The sequence below is a fragment of the Salmo salar genome, chromosome ssa04 (genome assembly GCF_905237065.1).
Source record: "Salmo salar chromosome ssa04, Ssal_v3.1, whole genome shotgun sequence".
Taxonomy (NCBI): Eukaryota; Metazoa; Chordata; class Actinopteri; order Salmoniformes; family Salmonidae; genus Salmo; species Salmo salar.
The window spans coordinates 82,818,682-82,837,200 of NC_059445.1; the positions used below are offsets into that span (position 1 = coordinate 82,818,682).

General features: G+C 46.7%; 2 protein-coding genes across 10 annotated transcripts in view; both read left to right on the forward strand.

The window, feature by feature from the left end:
* mtmr4 (myotubularin related protein 4) overlaps positions 1 to 7,031 on the forward strand; it is a 123,547-nt gene extending 116,516 nt beyond the window's left edge. For 7 of the 9 annotated variants that reach the window (XM_045717405.1, XM_045717406.1, XM_045717404.1 and 4 more), the window contains 2 exons: positions 2,954 to 3,042; positions 4,330 to 7,031. In XM_045717405.1, the coding sequence (XP_045573361.1) occupies positions 2,954 to 3,042; positions 4,330 to 4,507 (267 nt within the window). In that variant the 3' untranslated portion in view covers positions 4,508 to 7,031. The remainder of the gene's footprint in view (positions 1 to 2,953; positions 3,043 to 4,329) is intronic. The other 2 variants (XR_006769682.1, XR_006769683.1) reach the window with 2 other exon arrangements.
* A 5,985-nt stretch (positions 7,032 to 13,016) lies between these two features.
* The window catches only part of ca4a (carbonic anhydrase IV a), a 16,752-nt gene continuing 11,249 nt past the window's right edge, over positions 13,017 to 18,519 (forward strand). Inside the window, exon 1 of the mRNA XM_014198217.2 lies at positions 13,017 to 13,292. Within this exon, the coding sequence (XP_014053692.1) occupies positions 13,232 to 13,292 (61 nt within the window). The 5' untranslated portion in view covers positions 13,017 to 13,231. The remainder of the gene's footprint in view (positions 13,293 to 18,519) is intronic.

Consider the following 18,519-nt stretch of genomic DNA (forward strand, 5'->3'; position numbering starts at 1 on the left):
CCCCTAGCCCCAACACCTAGCCCCCTAACCCCAACACCTAGCCCCAACACCTAGCCCCCTAACCCCACAACCTAGCCCCCTAACCCCAATACCTATCCCCACCACCTAGCCCCACCACCTAGCCCCCTAACCCCAACACCTAGCCCCACCACCTAGCCCCCTAGCCCCACAACCTAGCCCCCCTAACCCCACAACCTAGCCCCCTAACCCGATACCTAGCCCCCTAACCCCAATACCTAGCCCCACCGCCTAGCCCCTAACCCCACCGCCTAGCCCCCTAACCCCACCGCCTAGCCCCTAACCCCACCGCCTAGCCCCTAACCCCAACGCCTAGCCCCTAACCCCAATGCCTAGCCCCTGCGCCTAGCCCCTAACCCCAACACCTAGCCCCCTAACCCCAACACCTAGCACCACCACCTAGCCCCCTAGCCCCAACACCTAACCCCAACACCTAGCCCCCTAACCCCAACACCTAGCCCCCTAACCCCAACACCTAGCCCCCTAACCCCAACACCCTAGCCCCCTAGCCCCACCACCTAGCCCCCTAACCCCACCACCTAGCCCCCTAACCCCAACACCTAGCCCCCTAACCCCAACACCTAGCCCCCTAACCCCAACACCTAGCCCCCTAACCCCAACACCTAGCCCCCTAGCCCCACCACCTAGCCCCAACACCTAGCCCCCTAACCCCAACACCTAACCCCACCGCCTAGCCCCCTAACCCCAACGCCTAGCCCCTAACCCCAACGCCCAGCCCCCTAACCCCAACGCCAGCCCCCTAACCCCTAGCCCCTAACCCCAACACCTAGCCCCACCACCTAGCCCCCAATACCAACCCCTAACCCCACTACCCAACCCCCTAACCCCAATACCCAACCCAAATACCCAACCCCTAACCCCAATACCCAACCCCCTAACCCCAATACCCAACCCCCTAACCCTACACCCAACCCCCTAATTCCAATACCCAACCCCTAACCCCAACCCCCTAATTCCAACACCCAACCCCCTAACCCCAACCCCCTAATCCCAATACCCAACCCCTAATCCCAATACCCAACCCCCTAACCCCAACCCCTAACCCCAACTCCATAACCACAATACCCAAACCCATAACCCCAATACCCAAACCCATAACCCCAATACCCAACCCCCTAACCCCAACCCCCTAATTCCAACACCCAACCCCTAACCCCAACCCCTAATCCCAATACCCAACCCCCTAATCCCAATACCCAACCCCCTAACCCCAACTCCATAACCACAATACCCAAACCCATAACCCCAATACCCAAACCCATAACCCCAATACCCAACCCCCTAACCCCAACCCCCTAATTCCAATACCCAACCCCTAACCCCAACCCCCTAATCCCAATACCCAACCCCCTAATCCCAATACCCAACCCCTAACCCCAACCCCCTAACCCCAACTCCATAACCACAATACCCAAACCCATAACCCCAATACCCAAACCCATAACCCCAATACCCAACCCCTAACCCCAACCCCTAATTCCAATACCCAACCCCCTAACCCCAACCCCCTAATCCCAATACCCAACCCCTAATCCCAATACCCAACCCCCTAACCCCAACCCCCTAACCCCAACTCCATAACCACAATACCCAAACCCACAACCCCAATACCCAAACCCACAACCCCAATACCCAAACCCATAACCCCAATACCCAACCCCCTAACCCCAACCCCCTAATTCCAATACCCAACCCCCTAACCCCAACCCCCTAATTCCAATACCCAACCCCTAACCCCAACCCCCTAATTCCAATACCCAACCCCCTAACCCCAACCCCTAATTCCAATACCCAACCCCCTAACCCCAACCCCCTAATTCCAATACCCAACCCCCTAACCCCAACCCCTAATTCCAATACCCAACCCCTAACCCCAACCCCCTAATTCCAATACCCAACCCCTAACCCCAACCCCCTAATCCCAATACCCAACCCCTAACCCCAACCCCCTAATCCCAATACCCAACCCCTAACCCCAACCCCCTAATTCCAATACCCAACCCCCTAACCCCAACCCCCTAATTCCAATACCCAACCCCTAACCCCAACCCCCTAATCCCAATACCCAACCCCCTAACCCCAACCCCCTAATCCCAATACCCAACCCCCTAACCCCAACCCCCTAATTCCAACACCCAACCCCTAACCCCAACCCCCTAATTCCAATACCCAACCCCCTAACCCCAACCCCTAACCCCAACCCCCTAACCCCAACCCCTAACCCCAACCCAACACCCAACCCCCTAACCCCAACCCCCTAACCCCAACCCCCTAACCCCAACCCCTAATTCCAATACCCAACCCCCTAACCCCAACCCCCTAATTCCAATACCCAACCCCTAACCCCAACCCCCTAATTCCAATACCCAACCCCTAACCCCAACCCCCTAATCCCAATACCCAACCCCCTAACCCCAACCCCTAATCCCAATACCCAACCCCCTAACCCCAACCCCTAATTCCAATACCCAACCCCCTAACCCCAACCCCCTAATTCCAATACCCAACCCCTAACCCCAACCCCCTAATCCCAATACCCAACCCCCTAACCCCAACCCCCTAATCCCAATACCCAACCCCCTAACCCCAACCCCCTAATTCCAACACCCAACCCCCTAACCCCAACCCCTAATTCCAATACCCAACCCCCTAACCCCAACCCCTAACCCCAACCCCCTAACCCCAACCCCCTAACCCCAACCCCTAACCCCAACCCCTAACCCCAACCCCCTAATTCCAATACCCAACCCCTAACCCCAACCCCCTAATCCCAATACCCAACCCCCTAACCTTATACTACATTGAACACTACAGCCCCTCCCACTCTCCTTTTACCCTTCTGCCCCAGATACCCATGTGCCACACACTGTTCTAATGTGTGTGTGTGTGTGTGTGTGTGTGTGTGTGTGTGTAGGTCACGAGGTGGGTGCCTGATCACATGGCCTCTCATTGTTTCAACTGTGACTGTGAGTTCTGGATGGCCAAGAGACGTCATCACTGCAGGTTTGTTAAGCATCAATCAAGAAGTCAAGATGTCCCTAGATAGATGTCCCTAGATAGATGTCCCTAGATAGATGTCCCTAGATAGATGGCCCTAGATAGATGGCCCTAGATAGATGGCCCTAGATAGATGGCCCTAGATAGATGGCCCTAGATAGATGGCCCTAGATAGATGGCCCTAGATAGATGGCCCTAGATAGATGGCCCTAGATAGATGGCCCTAGATAGATGGCCCTAGATAGATGGCCCTAGATAGATGGCCCTAGATAGATGGCCCTAGATAGATGGCCCTAGATAGATGGCCCTAGATAGATGGCCCTAGATAGATGGCCCTAGATAGATGGCCCTAGATAGATGGCCCTAGATAGATGGCCCTAGATAGATGGCCCTAGATAGATGGCCCTAGATAGATGGCCCTAGATAGATGGCCCTAGATAGATGGCCCTAGATAGATGGCCCTAGATAGATGGCCCTAGATAGATGGCCCGAGATAGATGGCCCTAGATAGATGGCCCGAGATAGATGGCCCGAGATAGATGTCCCGAGATAGATGTCCCTAGATAGATGTCCCTAGATAGATGTCCCGAGATAGATGGCCCTAGATAGATGGCCCTAGATAGATGGCCCGAGATAGATGGCCCGAGATAGATGGCCCTAGATAGATGGCCCTAGATAGATGGCCCTAGATAGATGGCCCTAGATAGATGGCCCTAGATAGATGGCCCGAGATAGATGGCCCGAGATAGATGGCCCGAGATAGATGGCCCTAGATAGATGGCCCGAGATAGATGGCCCGAGATAGATGGCCCGAGATAGATGGCCCTAGATAGGAGATGGCCCTAGATAGATGGCCCTAGATAGCCCTAGGTAGGAGATCTATATATATTATTATTATTATTATTATTATTATGCTACTAGATATATATATATATATATATATAGTAGGATAATAATATATATTTTTTAAACTTTTCTGCTAAACCCTTTTTATAATCTCAAATCCCTAGTAGGTATAATATCTGCTGAGCGTTTTACAGGAGCATACTTTTGATCTCCTACCTAGGGCCATCTCCTATCTAGGGCCATCTCCTATCTAGGGCCATCTCCTACCTAGGGCCATCTCCTACCTAGGGCCATCTCCTACCTAGGGCCATCTCCTACCTAGGGCCATCTCCTATCTAGGAACTGTAGTCAACTCTGTCCTCTTACTCTGTCCTCTTACTCAGTCCTCTTACTCTGTCCCCCTCAGGAACTGTAGTCAACTCTGTCCTCTTACTCTGTCCCCCTCAGGAACTGTGGCAATGTGTTCTGTAAAGACTGCTGCCACCTGAAGCTGCCCATCCCAGACCAGCAGCTGTATGACCCCGTCTTGGTGTGTAACTGCTGCTACGACCTACTGCTGGAGGCTAGGAACAGAGAGATCCGCAGCCAACAGCTCAAGAAGCCCATCGCCACAGCCTCCAGCTGAGAGACAGGAGAGAGAGCCCTTTTACTGAATGGCTCAGTCTGGCCTGGCATGGCTCGGTTCAGTTTGGCCCAGTTAGGACCTGGATCAGCACCATCTTGGATCAGCCAAGTGCCCCATTCCCACTACCCTAACATGGTCTGGTCTTGGCTGTGGGGGAAGAGGAGGAGGACTTGTTGCTCTGTGGGAGGGAGGTCACTGACTGCTGGGGATGACAGACACTGACTGGTAGTGAATGATCTGTAGGAGGAAGAGGAGCAGGTGTTATAAAGGCTGACTGGTAGTGAATGATCTGTAGGAGGAAGAGGAGCAGGTGTTATAAAGGCTGACTGGTAGTGAATGATCTGTAGGAGGAAGAGGAGCAGGTGTTATAAAGGCTGACTGGTAGTGAATGATCTGTAGGAGGAAGAGGAGCAGGTGTTATAAAGGCTATCCCACTGAGTTTAACCCCTTTTGGTCAAACACATTTCCAGCTTGGAATGAAGTCTTCAGTGTCCTGCTGCCCTGCCCTGTTCTGTCCTGCCCTGTTCTGTCCTGCCCTGTCCTGCCCTGCCCTGTCCTGACCTCCCCTGTCCTGACCTCCCCTGTCCTGACCTCCCCTGTCCTGACCTCCCCTGTCCTGTCCTTCCCTGTCCTGCCCTGCCCTGTCCTGCCCTGTCCTGCCCTGTCCTGCCCTGCCCTGTCCTGCCCCGTCCTGTCATGTCCTTCCCTGTCCTGTCCTTCCCTGTCCTGTCCTTCCCTGTCCTGCCCCGTCCCGTCCTGTCCTGGGGCTGTTGTTCTCTAGTGGTGCGTCACAACCCCCCCTGATGTCCCATATCACCTCCCTGGTCCTGTAACCTACTGGGAGGTGTTCCATCATCTCAACCCCCCCCCCCCCACACACACACACACACTCTAGTGCATCCCTGTCACACACCAACCAGCCACTCTATGATGTCCCCCCCCCCCCACACACACACACCCCTACTCTCCTCAGAGGACAATCTCTCGCCCCTCCTAAGTGTGGGGGATTCCAAAGCCTTTACCTGCTCTACTGGTGGCTTACAACAACTTTAAGAAGCAAAATGCTGCTACATTATCTAAAAGTCTCATTTTGTATTATTATTTTGTGCACTACAAGATCTTTGTCTATTTCAGTAAATTTGAGACCTAACTCGAGCGGAAGGGAGGAAGAAAAAAAAAAAAATCTTCTGTTTATTGTGGGGGTTGAATGTAAACGTTTGAAATTAAAATGGACAAGTTTTAGAGTAACTGGAAGAACTGATGATGATAATGTCTTTATGTTCATTAGGTCGGTTGTGTACTTGTTCTTTCCTGTGAGGTTTATTTCAACAACAAAAAAAACGAAGAAAAAAAAACCGAGATTATATGCAGTTATAATGTGGGTTTGTCTTTGTAAACATTTAGAACATCTGAGGTATACCACTGTCTGTGTGGACAAAGGTTAATTACATCAGATCTAGAATTGTCCTTCAGATATGCATCTGATCAGACGAGTCTCTTCAAAAGCAACCAGACAAGACAAAGCTGTTGGCATGATTCAAAATATGTGTGTTTTCCTGCAACGTTGTCGTACCACTTACAATGAAAGGTCAACTGGAAAGTACTTGTTGGTTCGTTAGCTGATGGGGAAGGAGGGGTTTTGAGTAATGGAGTATATACTTCTACACTGACGTGAGAGAGGCTTGATGTTGATGTACAGTAACATAGTTCTGCTTTAACTGCTCAAACTTCCTCTTTTAATCAACCATTCTTGTCAGGTTCCTGTCCAATAATGTCAATATCTGGCACTTAAAGCGACTCCGGAGAACGTACTAAAGTGCTATGAATTTCCTTTTTTAATTGTATTTTTCCCTGTACCGTAGGGGGAGTTTGGCTAGCCTTGTATCTAAACTGAGTTGACCATGTTACCAAACGGAAGTGAAACTTCTGGAACGTAGGGAAATCAGTTAGGATGCTATGCTAGAGGTTGGCTGTGGATCCTAGAAATTGTCCTATGGCAACAACAAAAACGTTTTTTTTGTTTCCGTCTAATCGGTGTGTTATTTTTTTTATTTTTTCCTTGAGACAGAAGTGCCATATTGTCTTTATTTTTATTTTTTAAACCTTTTTCTCATGGAGACGACAGCAGGTAACTAACTGAACTGGCCAGAACTTGGTTTGTTTTAATGGTAGCTGCTTAACAACATGGAAATGATTTAAAGATCCGAACAGAGAAATGTCCGTTAGATGAAGAGGTAATGAGAATGATTTGTTAATAAATGTATGAACTGAAGATGTAAATGAGATGGTGAGCCTGTACGGTTGTCACGGTTACCCATTGCCCAATAACAAAAAAACGCGGTGTGTTGATGGCAAAATATGAACGAGGAAGTGGTGGAACCCAGATATGTAATATAATATATAATTATCTGATTCAGTACTAGTGGCTAAAACCTGTCACATAGCGAATAATTGTGTAAAGAAAACAAATGCACTGTAAAAGAGATCCTATTGGTTAAAATAAAGAAATATTATCTATATCGTGGATGAGTTTCATCTTCATTCTGTTTTTTATATTATTATGTAATGTTGTGCAACCATGGACTGTTTTCTTCAAAGCTTTTCACTTTGGGACTTTTGAGGGTTTTCAGCAAAGACAAACCAATCATGCACATAACAGGCTTTTGATTTCACACCTGTCCCTCTACCTATCCAGGACAGGAAGCTTGGCTGTACACCAATCGCAGGACAGGAAGCTTGGCTGTACACCAATCACACTGAGACCCCCCTCCCTCCCCCCACACACTCTTCCCTCTACATGCCAACCCAGGAAGTAGAGCAGGTGGTATGGAGGTCTCCTGCAATGCCATCCCTTAAAAGCAGGCTCACTTTCAACTTGTTAGGTAGACTAGTAGACCGGGGGGCCCCTCATTGATTTTGTTAGTCACTCAGATATATTATCTGTAAACATTTCACTACACCCTATGGCAAAATGTGTACATGTGGGTATGCAGACCTGCGAATAACTGCGGACCCTCAAATTCAGATTTTGTGGGCCCCTCCCCTATCGAAGTTACCCGTCCCTGCTCTGAAGGTTACGATATCAAGGACATGATCATTCATAGCCATCATTAACTGTTTATTAAATGTTTCTAGCCTAGTGGTTAGACCGTTGGGCCAGTAACCGAAAGGTTGCTGGATCGAATCCCCGAGCTGACAAGGTAAAAATCTGTCATTCTGTCTCTGAACAAGGCAGTTAACCCACTGTTCCCCTGGTAGGCTGTCATTGTAAATAAGAATTTGTTCTTAACTGACTTGCCTAGTTAAATAAAGGTTAAATAAAGGTTAAATAAATGTCCATTGTAGTAATATGCCATTAATAACAGAACAACAGATCATAGAGGTATTGGCAGTGTAAAATTGATGAATAATGACCCTCTGTTATTGGTTCTTCATTTCATATGGATGCTATGCCCTGATGAAGGTCCCCTGGCGAGACTCCCTAAAACACGCCACTTCCATACAGCTACAACCGGAAGTGACTTCGTAGCAGGTTAGGAGAGCATTTTTTTACTAACCCCTTTCCTAACCTTAACCTAATTCTCCTAACCTCTTGCTTAAATTCTCCTAACCAGCAACGTTAGTTCTCCTAACCTGCCATGAAAAAGGCACTTATGATTGTAGCTGTATCGAGCTGGTGTGTTTTTAGGGAATCTCGTCCCACTGGCAAAATGGCACATCCTAGTGAGAAATAACCTCCTGTATTTTCCAATTTGACCACAAGGTGGTAGTGTTTTGAAGTGAATACAGTTGATTTTATTCTATATGCCACAGTATAATATTGACAGAGTACAGCAGTAAAGCCACCCTACACAGACAGGCTCTGCTTCATCAGAACGCTTTCTCAGAAATTACTTCATGCCATGACAGTGTGTTGGAGGTAGGGGTCATTCATATGTTAGATACATGTCTGTCTGTCTGTACATACAGACATGTAGTATGACCACAGTTTATAAATAAAGATGCTTCCCCTCTATGACCAGGAGGTGAGAGGCTTCCCCTCTATGACCAGGTGAGAGGCTTCCCTCTATGACCAGGTGAGAGGCTTCCCCTCTATGACCAGGTGAGAGGCTTCCCCTCTATGACCAGGTGAGAGGCTTCCCCTCTATGACCAGGTGAGAGGCTTCCCCTCTATGACCAGGTGAGAGACTTCCCCTCTATGACCAGGTGAGAGGCTCCCCTCTATGACCAGGAGGAGGTGAGGCTTCCCCTCTATGACCAGGAGGTGAGAGGCTTCCCCTCTATGACCAGGAGGTGAGAGGCTTCCCCTCTATGACCAGGAGGAGGTGAGGCTTCCCCTCTATGACCAGGAGGAGGTGAGGCTTCCCCTCTATGACCAGGAGGAGGTGAGAGGCTCCCCCTCTATGACCAGGTGAGAGGCTTCCCCTCTATGACCAGGTGAGAGGCTTCCCCTCTATGACCAGGTGAGAGGCTTCCCCGAAAATGACCAGGTGAGAGGCTTCCCCGAAAATGACCAGGTTAGAGGCTTCCCCGAAAATGACCAGGTGAGAGGCTTCCCCGAAAATGACCAGGTGAGAGGCTTCCCCGAAAATGACCAGGTGAGAGGCTTCCCCGAAAATGACTAGGTGAGAGGCCAAGGTGGACAGACAGGTCAGGAGGGGAAACATACTACAGAGATGGGGAGAACAGGAGAAAGTGTAATCCTTTTGTAATGTTCTGGTTGTTCCATGTTGTTGCTGTGGGAAACCCTAGTGGTACGGAGAGGGACAGTAGAATGGAAACCCTAGTGGTACGGAGAGGGACAGTAGAATAGAAACCCTAGTGGTACGGAGAGGGACAGTAGAATAGAAACCCTAGTGGTACGGAGAGGGACAGTAGAATAGAAACCCTAGTGGTACGGAGAGGGACAGTAGAATAGAAACCCTAGTGGTACGGAGGGGGACAGTAGAATGGAAACCCTAGTGGTACGGAGAGGGACAGTAGAATGGAAACCCTAGTGGTACGGAGAGGGACAGTAGAATAGAAACCCTAGTGGTACAGAGGGGGACAGTAGAATGGAAACCCTAGTGGTACAGAGGGGGACAGTAGAATGGAAACCCTAGTGGTACAGAGGGGGACAGTAGAATGGAAACCCTAGTGGTACAGAGAGGGACAGTAGAATGGAAACCCTAGTGGTACAGAGGGGGACAGTAGAATGGAAACCCTAGTGGTACAGAGGGGGACAGTAGAATGGAAACCCTAGTGGTATGGAGAGGGACAGTAGAATGGAAACCCTAGTGGTACGGAGAGGGACAGTAGAATGGAAACCCTAGTGGTACAGAGGGGGACAGTAGAATGGAAACCCTAGTGGTACAGAGTGGGACAGTAGAATGGAAACCCTAGTGGTACAGAGTGGGACAGTAGAATGGAAACCCTAGTGGTACAGAGGGGGACAGTAGAATGGAAACCCTAGTGGTACAGAGAGGGACAGTAGAATGGAAACCCTAGTGGTACAGAGTGGGACAGTAGAATGGAAACCCTAGTGGTACAGAGGGGGACAGTAGAATGGAAACCCTAGTGGTACGGGGGGACAGTAGAATGGAAACCCTAGTGGTACAGAGGGGGACAGTAGAATGGAAACCCTAGTGGTACAGAGGGGGACAGTAGAATGGAAACCCTAGTGGTACGGGGGGGACAGTAGAATGGAAACCCTAGTGGTACAGAGAGGGACAGTAGAATGGAAACCCTAGTGGTACAGAGGGGGACAGTAGAATGGAAACCCTAGTGGTACAGAGGGGGACAGTAGAATGGAAATCCCAATGTGGTACAGAGTGGGACAGTAGAATGGAAACCCTAGTGGTACAGAGGGGGACAGTAGAATGGAAACCCTAGTGGTACGGGGGGGACAGTAGAATGGAAACCCTAGTGGTACAGAGAGGGACAGTAGAATGGAAACCCTAGTGGTACAGAGGGGGACAGTAGAATGGAAACCCTAGTGGTACGGAGAGGGACAGTAGAATAGAAACCCTAGTGGTACAGAGGGGGACAGTAGAATGGAAACCCTAGTGGTACGGAGAGGGACAGTAGAATAGAAACCCTAGTGGTACAGAGGGGGACAGTAGAATGGAAACCCTAGTGGTACGGAGGGGGACAGTAGAATGGAAACCCTAGTGGTACGGAGGGGGACAGTAGAATGGAAACCCTAGTGGTACAGAGGGGGACAGTAGAATGGAAACCCTAGTGGTACAGAGGGGGACAGTAGAATGGAAACCCTAGTGGTACAGAGAGGGACAGTAGAATGGAAACCCTAGTGGTACAGAGGGGGAGAGTAGAATGGAAACCCTAGTGGTACAGAGGGGGACAGTAGAATGGAAACCCTAGTGGTACAGAGGGGGACAGTAGAATGGAAACCCTAGTGGTACGGAGGGGGACAGTAGAATGGAAACCCTAGTGGTACGGAGGGGGACAGTAGAATGGAAACCCTAGTGGTACGGAGGGGGACAGTAGAATGGAAACCCTAGTGGTACAGAGGGGGACAGTAGAATGGAAACCCTAGTGGTACAGAGGGGGACAGTAGAATGGAAACCCTAGTGGTACGGGGGGGACAGTAGAATGGAAACCCTAGTGGTACAGAGGGGGACAGTAGAATGGAAACCCTAGTGGTACAGAGGGGGACAGTAGAATGGAAACCCTAGTGGTACGGGGGGGACAGTAGAATGGAAACCCTAGTGGTACGGGGGGGACAGTAGAATGGAAACCCTAGTGGTACAGAGAGGGACAGTAGAATGGAAACCCTAGTGGTACAGAGGGGGACAGTAGAATGGAAACCCTAGTGGTACAGAGGGGGACAGTAGAATGGAAACCCTAGTGGTACAGAGGGGGACAGTAGAATGGAAACCCTAGTGGTACAGAGGGGGACAGTAGAATGGAAACCCTAGTGGTACAGAGAGGGACAGTAGAATGGAAACCCTAGTGGTACAGAGGGGGGACAGTAGAATGGAAACCCTAGTGGTACAGAGAGGGACAGTAGAATGGAAACCCTAGTGGTACAGAGGGGGACAGTAGAATGGAAACCCTAGTGGTACAGAGGGGGACAGTAGAATGGAAACCCTAGTGGTACAGAGGGGGACAGTAGAATGGAAACCCTAGTGGTACAGAGGGGGACAGTAGAATGGAAACCCTAGTGGTACAGAGGGGGACAGTAGAATGGAAACCCTAGTGGTACAGAGGGGGACAGTAGAATGGAAACCCTAGTGGTACGGAGGGGGACAGTAGAATGGAAACCCTAGTGGTACAGAGGGGGACAGTAGAATGGAAACCCTAGTGGTACAGAGGGGGACAGTAGAATGGAAACCCTAGTGGTACAGAGGGGGACAGTAGAATGGAAACCCTAGTTGGACAGAGGGGGACAGTAGAATGGAAACCCTAGTGGTACAGAGGGGGACAGTAGAATGGAAACCCTAGTGGTACAGAGGGGGACAGTAGAATGGAAACCCTAGTGGTACAGAGGGGGGCAGTAGAATGGAAACCCTAGTGGTACAGAGGGGGACAGTAGAATGGAAACCCTAGTGGTACAGAGGGGGACAGTAGAATGGAAACCCTAGTGGTACAGAGGGGGACAGTAGAATGGAAACCCTAGTGGTACAGAGGGGGGCAGTAGAATGGAAACCCTAGTGGTACAGAGGGGGGCAGTACTATTAAGCATATTTGAAGAGGGGTTGAAAATGAAAACGATAAACAGAAGGAACCTTATTAAGTGCTTCAAATGTTACAAGAATGTCACAGTACTGAGCCCAACCTAACCGAGCTGTACTGGGCTGACCTGCTTACCAATCCACCATCGGTTCCTTTTCAGCACAGTAGCAGCTATCGGAGCAGCACAGCTTGGGTCGGGCATATTGTGCTTGTGTGTGTCCATGGTGGAGAGGTATTCCCCCTCTGGAAAGAGCATGTTACTGGGTTACAGGCAGGTTATAGCAACCTGTAACCCAGTACCATGCTCATTTCAGAGGGGAAATACCTCTCCACCATGGACACACACACAGACCCTGGCCTGCTGGATGTTTATCAACTCTCTGTCATCTTTCTGAGGTATCCACCGTATCCAGTAGGACAGTGATATTTAAAGTCGGGGTCAGAACAAATATACAGGATATATATTTGGGGTGGTAGGTAGCCCAGCGGTTAAAGAGTTGGATCTGTAGCTGAAAGGTGTCCGGTTCGATACCTGGGGCCGGGCGCTGGAAAAGGTGCTGATAACTGGAGGGCTGCTGGGTTCACATCCTCAAGACATTCCCCTACCATTGGTCCTTGAGCAAGGCCCTTGACCCCACAGCATGCTCTCCATTCAAGAGAGGTGTACTGCAGCTTGAACCTGTGCTTGACTCAACTGTTATGTGTGCTGGGGAGGGGGGGACAATAAAGTTGTATTGTTTGTGATATGCTGCTTAAGTAAATCAGAGGTAGTCTCTCAGAGGTAATCTCTACCTGCATGGTGTTCGTTTAGTGGCAGACGTTTAACACGCCCTCTCGTGTACAGTTGTTCGATTAGAGAAGATATCGGTTGAGGATGTTCAATAGAAGTAATATCCGAGGGGGAGGGGCCAGGGGTGGGCTGTTTCCTGTTGAGTAGGATGATAGATAAGTATAAGACCCTCTTGGAAGAAGAATGCGATCACATTGAAAAAAAATACTCATTGTGTTGTTGCCCTGCGCCGCTCGAACCTGGCAGAGACGCTCTCCAAAATGCAGCATCCCATCCTGGCCGTTTTTCTGGCATCCTTTTTAAAAATCTGCGCCGGTGCAGGTGAGTCGATTTTTAATTAATTGTATTCTGAACTTGGAATGAAAGCTGTAATATCTGTATAAACTATACAATCGTTCAATAAATTAGATTTGTGAATCTAATTTTCATAAATAAACGGGGAAACTAAAAATATATTGATAAGTAGGAATTTACTTATTGTATAGTAAAAATATATATATATATGTATATATATATATATACTAGGTCAATAAATATATATGTAAAAATTATTTTGTAGTCAAACTTATCCAATGTAAGTAAACAGGCGACAACGTACTAATTTCCTACCATTCAAAGCTTTGAGGTAAAATAGTGAGATCACATTACATCCTCTGATCATCCTCTGATTAGCCTATTTATTCATGATGTACCTGATCATTGTTCCGTTTTGAAAGACAGACTACTGATTTCCATTTACATTGTTGATGTTGTAATTGAGGGTTTACATGTATTTTTTTATTTTTATTAAACGGCAACAAATATATTTATTTCATATTTGATAAGCTTTCAAGCATAGGTTTATTAAAATATACCAAGTAGACCAATAACACGTTAAAAACAACTGGTTGAAGTCAGTTTTAGCTGTTATATTTTTGGTATAAGTTCTTTGAAGTTGAAATTACCTTTCATTTGGAAAGGTCCTGTTTGGCTTTATAAAATCCAATGTCGGCGAGCCGCCTCTCAGATATCATCCAATGTTATATTTCAGCATCTATGAAATTGAAAACACTTCTCAGGCTAACTTGATATATATATTTTAAAAAAAACGTATGTAGGATACTACCTTATGATCACAACTAGCCTGAAACATGAAAGAGATGCTTCCGTCCCGCGCACCGCATATCATCACCGCCAAACGCGCGCGTAAATGCGATTCAACACCTGCCATCATGTCCATCATCGAGATTTCACACGCGTTGCTGGCAGAGAGATCCACCGTTCTCCATCCCCTCACCAGGAAAGCACTGTGGCACAGTAAAGTTCAAAGACATACAGTGAAACTAAAGTGTCTCTGTCTGTCAACAAATCAATATGCCAAAGGTGTCAGCTTTGAGGTGTTAACATGATGACCGCTAGATTATGCTGGTCAACTATTAAAAGAAAACGAACAGAGAAGCAGAATCGGATTTTGAAAACAGCTCCGTTATATCAAGCGATCCCCATTCATTCTTCCACGTGCACCTGCACCCTATACGGAATTCAGCACGAGCCAATGAGAGAGACTTGCGTGCTTGCCGCAACGAGACGCAGCATGAGCTCCAAAAAACAAGCTGCGGATAAACGCTAAATCTCTACAAACGTTTTCATGGGAAAAACACACGAGAACTCACATCTTATACAGGTAGGTCTAACGGTTTCATTGACAAAAAATACATGATCTGTTGGCTTTCCCCAGTTGTGAAATGGGTAACGCGCTCAGGAACTATAGGCTGCATGAGGCTGCCTGCTCTGCGGATGTCGAGTACATCGTGCTGTCCCCACTGAGAACGAAATTGGATACCATACTATTTGGATGAAGATAGCAGCCACAAAAGTAAATATCATGCTACGTTGCTTTTGCATCTGATAAGAAGATGCCTTTGACCTTGAGCTTTCACTATTTGAATCCACACAACAACAAAAAATCCCCGTATGCCAATTCACCAATTGCTCCCCAAGTCATAGCCTATCAAATAGCTACATCACATTATATCAAAAATATTTTCTCAAGTGGGCAAATGCAGATGGTTGAACTGGTTGGTTTGTGCACTGTCTGATGTCACTTCTGCTCTTTGGGGCTCACGAGCGGCGCAGCTGCTAAGGCACTGCATCTCAGTGCTAGAGGCGTCATTACAGACACCCTGGTTCGAATCCAGGCTGTATCACAACCGACCGTGATTGGGAGTCCCATAGGGCGGCGCACAATTGGCCCAGCGTCGTCCGGGTTTGGCCGCTGTATACCGTCATTGTAAATAACAATTGATTCTTAACTGACCAATAAAAATGATAGAGGAATTGTTCCCTTTGCATCCCAAAAGACACACTGACCTCATGCCAACCACTTGAATATCACCAAAGCCCCATTTGCTATATCATCTGTAAACCTTTGATTATTATGGTTCTTTCATATCCCCTTGTAATTCAGCCTAGTCTCATAGACTAGACGTAACATAGTAAATGTAAAACAGAGATGTTCAAATTAGTATAATATGTAGGGTGGTTGGTCGGGGTGGGTGTATAACGCAAACATCTAGCAACCCAAAGGTTGCGAGTTCGAATCTCATCAGTTTAGATAGTTAGCAAGTTTTCAACTACTTACTACCTTTTAGCTACTTTGCCACTACTTAGCATGTTAGCTAACCCTTCCCCTAACCTTAACCCTTCCCCTTTAACCTAACACATACTGTAAACTTAATCCTAACATTAACCCCTAACCCTAACCCCTAGCCTAGCTAATATTAGCCTGCTAGTTAATGTTAGCTAACCTACCCCACCTAGCTAGAATTCATAACATATCATACGTTTTGTAAATTTGTAACATATTGTATGTTTGCAAATTCGTAACTTATTGTACGTTTTACATATTCGTAATATATAATACGAATTGTAATTTGTAACATATAATACGAATTGTAATTTGTAACATACCGTATGAAATGGGTGATGAACATCCACAAATGAATACATACCATACAAAACATAACATATCATACAAAATGGAGTGTTCCAAATTTACGTACCGAATAATACGAAATTCTCTGAGACCAGGTTGTGTAATTGTCTATATCTAGTCGAGAGTAAATTCCCTATACAACCTACAGACTGTGATACGTGTGGAGAGCGGTTGTGTACGGCATAGAGATCACCATGACACATCTCAGATCTCTCTCTCCGCTGTCTTTGTTTAACACGTCCTAATATCCTAATGAAGTCTGCAAATGTGCAGACAGACTTATTTATTTTTCTTTCGTTGCCTTTTGTTTCTCTTTGACAGTTTCCTATTTCTTGGCTGCTCAAAACCTCGCTCCCCTGGGAGTGCGCACTCAGTTCAACACCATTTGAGAACCCATTGTTCAATGTTACTTTGCCCTGCATTGGTATAAAGATCAAAGCAGCGTCGAGGTCTGAACTATCAGCAGATCAGCTATTGGTCACACAGGAATTGTGAGCACGGAAATCTGATTAGATGCCAATTAACAGAAGCAGGCTTTGTTTATAGGATAATTGATTGACATTAAGGACTGTGTTAAGGACTGTGTAAGTTTATAAAATGCGTTAATACACACCATACCTATTCCTCTGAGAAAAGCAGTATTCAAATACACTATTCCACTCATGCATGGTTTACAAATGCCATTTAAAATACACTATTCAAAATACACTATTCCAAATGTTTACAAATGCCTTTAGAGCATATTAATCTTCTTTTGTTGGACAATAGTGAAAAGATAACGGTTGTGATGGTGCTGCTAGTGCGTTTGGTAACGGACATGAAGTCATCTAGGAAGTTTAACTCTTAGAAGTAATTCTACAGGTGGAAGTTGGGTTAGGGATTATGTAGGCCAGGGTAGAAGGGGAGGCTACTTGGCCAATGAAGGCATTAGTAATTCTACAGGTGGAAGTTGGGGTAGGGATTATGTAGGCCAAGGTAGAAGGGGAGGCTACTTGGTCAATGAAGGCATTAGCCGATAGGCGTTGGTACATTTTAATTATGACTTAGCCCACACATTTAAAGGCTTTTCAACTTGCAAACCCTGGTCCGACTCCAGGTATACGTGACAAAAGCGGTTGCTTAGGGCCCCCGGCAACTATTTTAGGAACTGTGTCGGGGTCTGAACTTACTATTGAGAGTAAGAATAATACAACACACCAGGTGCAATTTAGAAGTTTATCTATTGTTACGTCAGTCACTAACAGTCAATAAATTAGCCATGTCAGCTAACAACGTTTAGATTGGTAGTTAGCCTAGTCAGCTAACAATGTTTAGATTGGTGGTTAGCCATGTCAGCTAACAATGTTTAGATTGGTAGTTAGCCTAGTCAGCTAACAATGTTTAGATTGGTAGTTAGCCTAGTCAGCTAACAATGTTTAGATTGGTAGTTAGCCATGTCAGCTAACAATGTTTAGATTGGTAGTTAGCCATGTCAGCTAACAATGTTTAGATTGGTAGTTAGACATGTCAGCTAACAATGTTTAGATTGGTAGTTAGCCATGTCAGCTAACAATGTTTAGATTGGTAGTTAGCCATGTCAGCTAACAATGTTTAGATTGGTAGTTAGCCATGTCAGCTAACAATGTTTAGATTGGTAGTTAGCCATGTCAGCTAACAATGTTTAGATTGGAGCTATCTGGACTTGTAGTAATCATGGCCGAACACTGACCGGGCTCACAGGATAAGTGCCCAGGGCCCTGACCTCCATGGGGCCTCTATTGATTGTGTTAGTCACTCTCACTCAGATATCATATTAACATGCCATAAGTCATGGCAAAATGTGTAGAATTGCAACAAATTAGCTTTAAAACGGCAAAAATATATCTCCACCCCATGGCAAAATGGATAGAATTGCTGGAAATTAGCTGTAAAACTGCAAAAAATATATATATTTCTCTGCCTCATGGCAAAATGAGTAGAATTGTCTGAAATGTGTTATAAAATTACAGCATTTTATTTGCACGCAATTGCAAAATGTGTAGAATTGCAGGAAAATAACCTTAAAATACAAATTTGATTTGCAATTCTACACATTTTGCCATGGTGTTGTAAAGAAAATGTTAGTTTTAAAGCAAGTTTTCTGCAATTGTAGACATTTTGCAATTGCGTGCAAACAAAATGCTGCAATTTTATAACACATTTCAGACAATGCTACCACTTTAATGTTCTACTGCAAAGGGAGTGTGTGGGGGGGGGGGGGGCAAACCAAATTTAGTTTAGGGACCCCAAAAGGTGCAAACCCACAACAGTGTCAGGACTTGGATTTTTTTTATGCCACTTAGCATCTATTTGTGGTTATAATTGTTTAGTTCTATTTTAATACTAGAGCATCTGTGGTTGTTTTGGAGTACCCAAAGTGCTCCTGCTACTTATTTATCTTCCTCCCTGTATGGTGCTGGCTCTTTTCTTTGATCAGCTTGAAGGTTATTTATTTATTGAAAACATTATATTAATAATGGCACCATATGGGTACACTCTGTGACCTTCCAAGTCTAGACCCCCTGCAGAGTTTATTTGTGCTTATTTTTTTTTTAT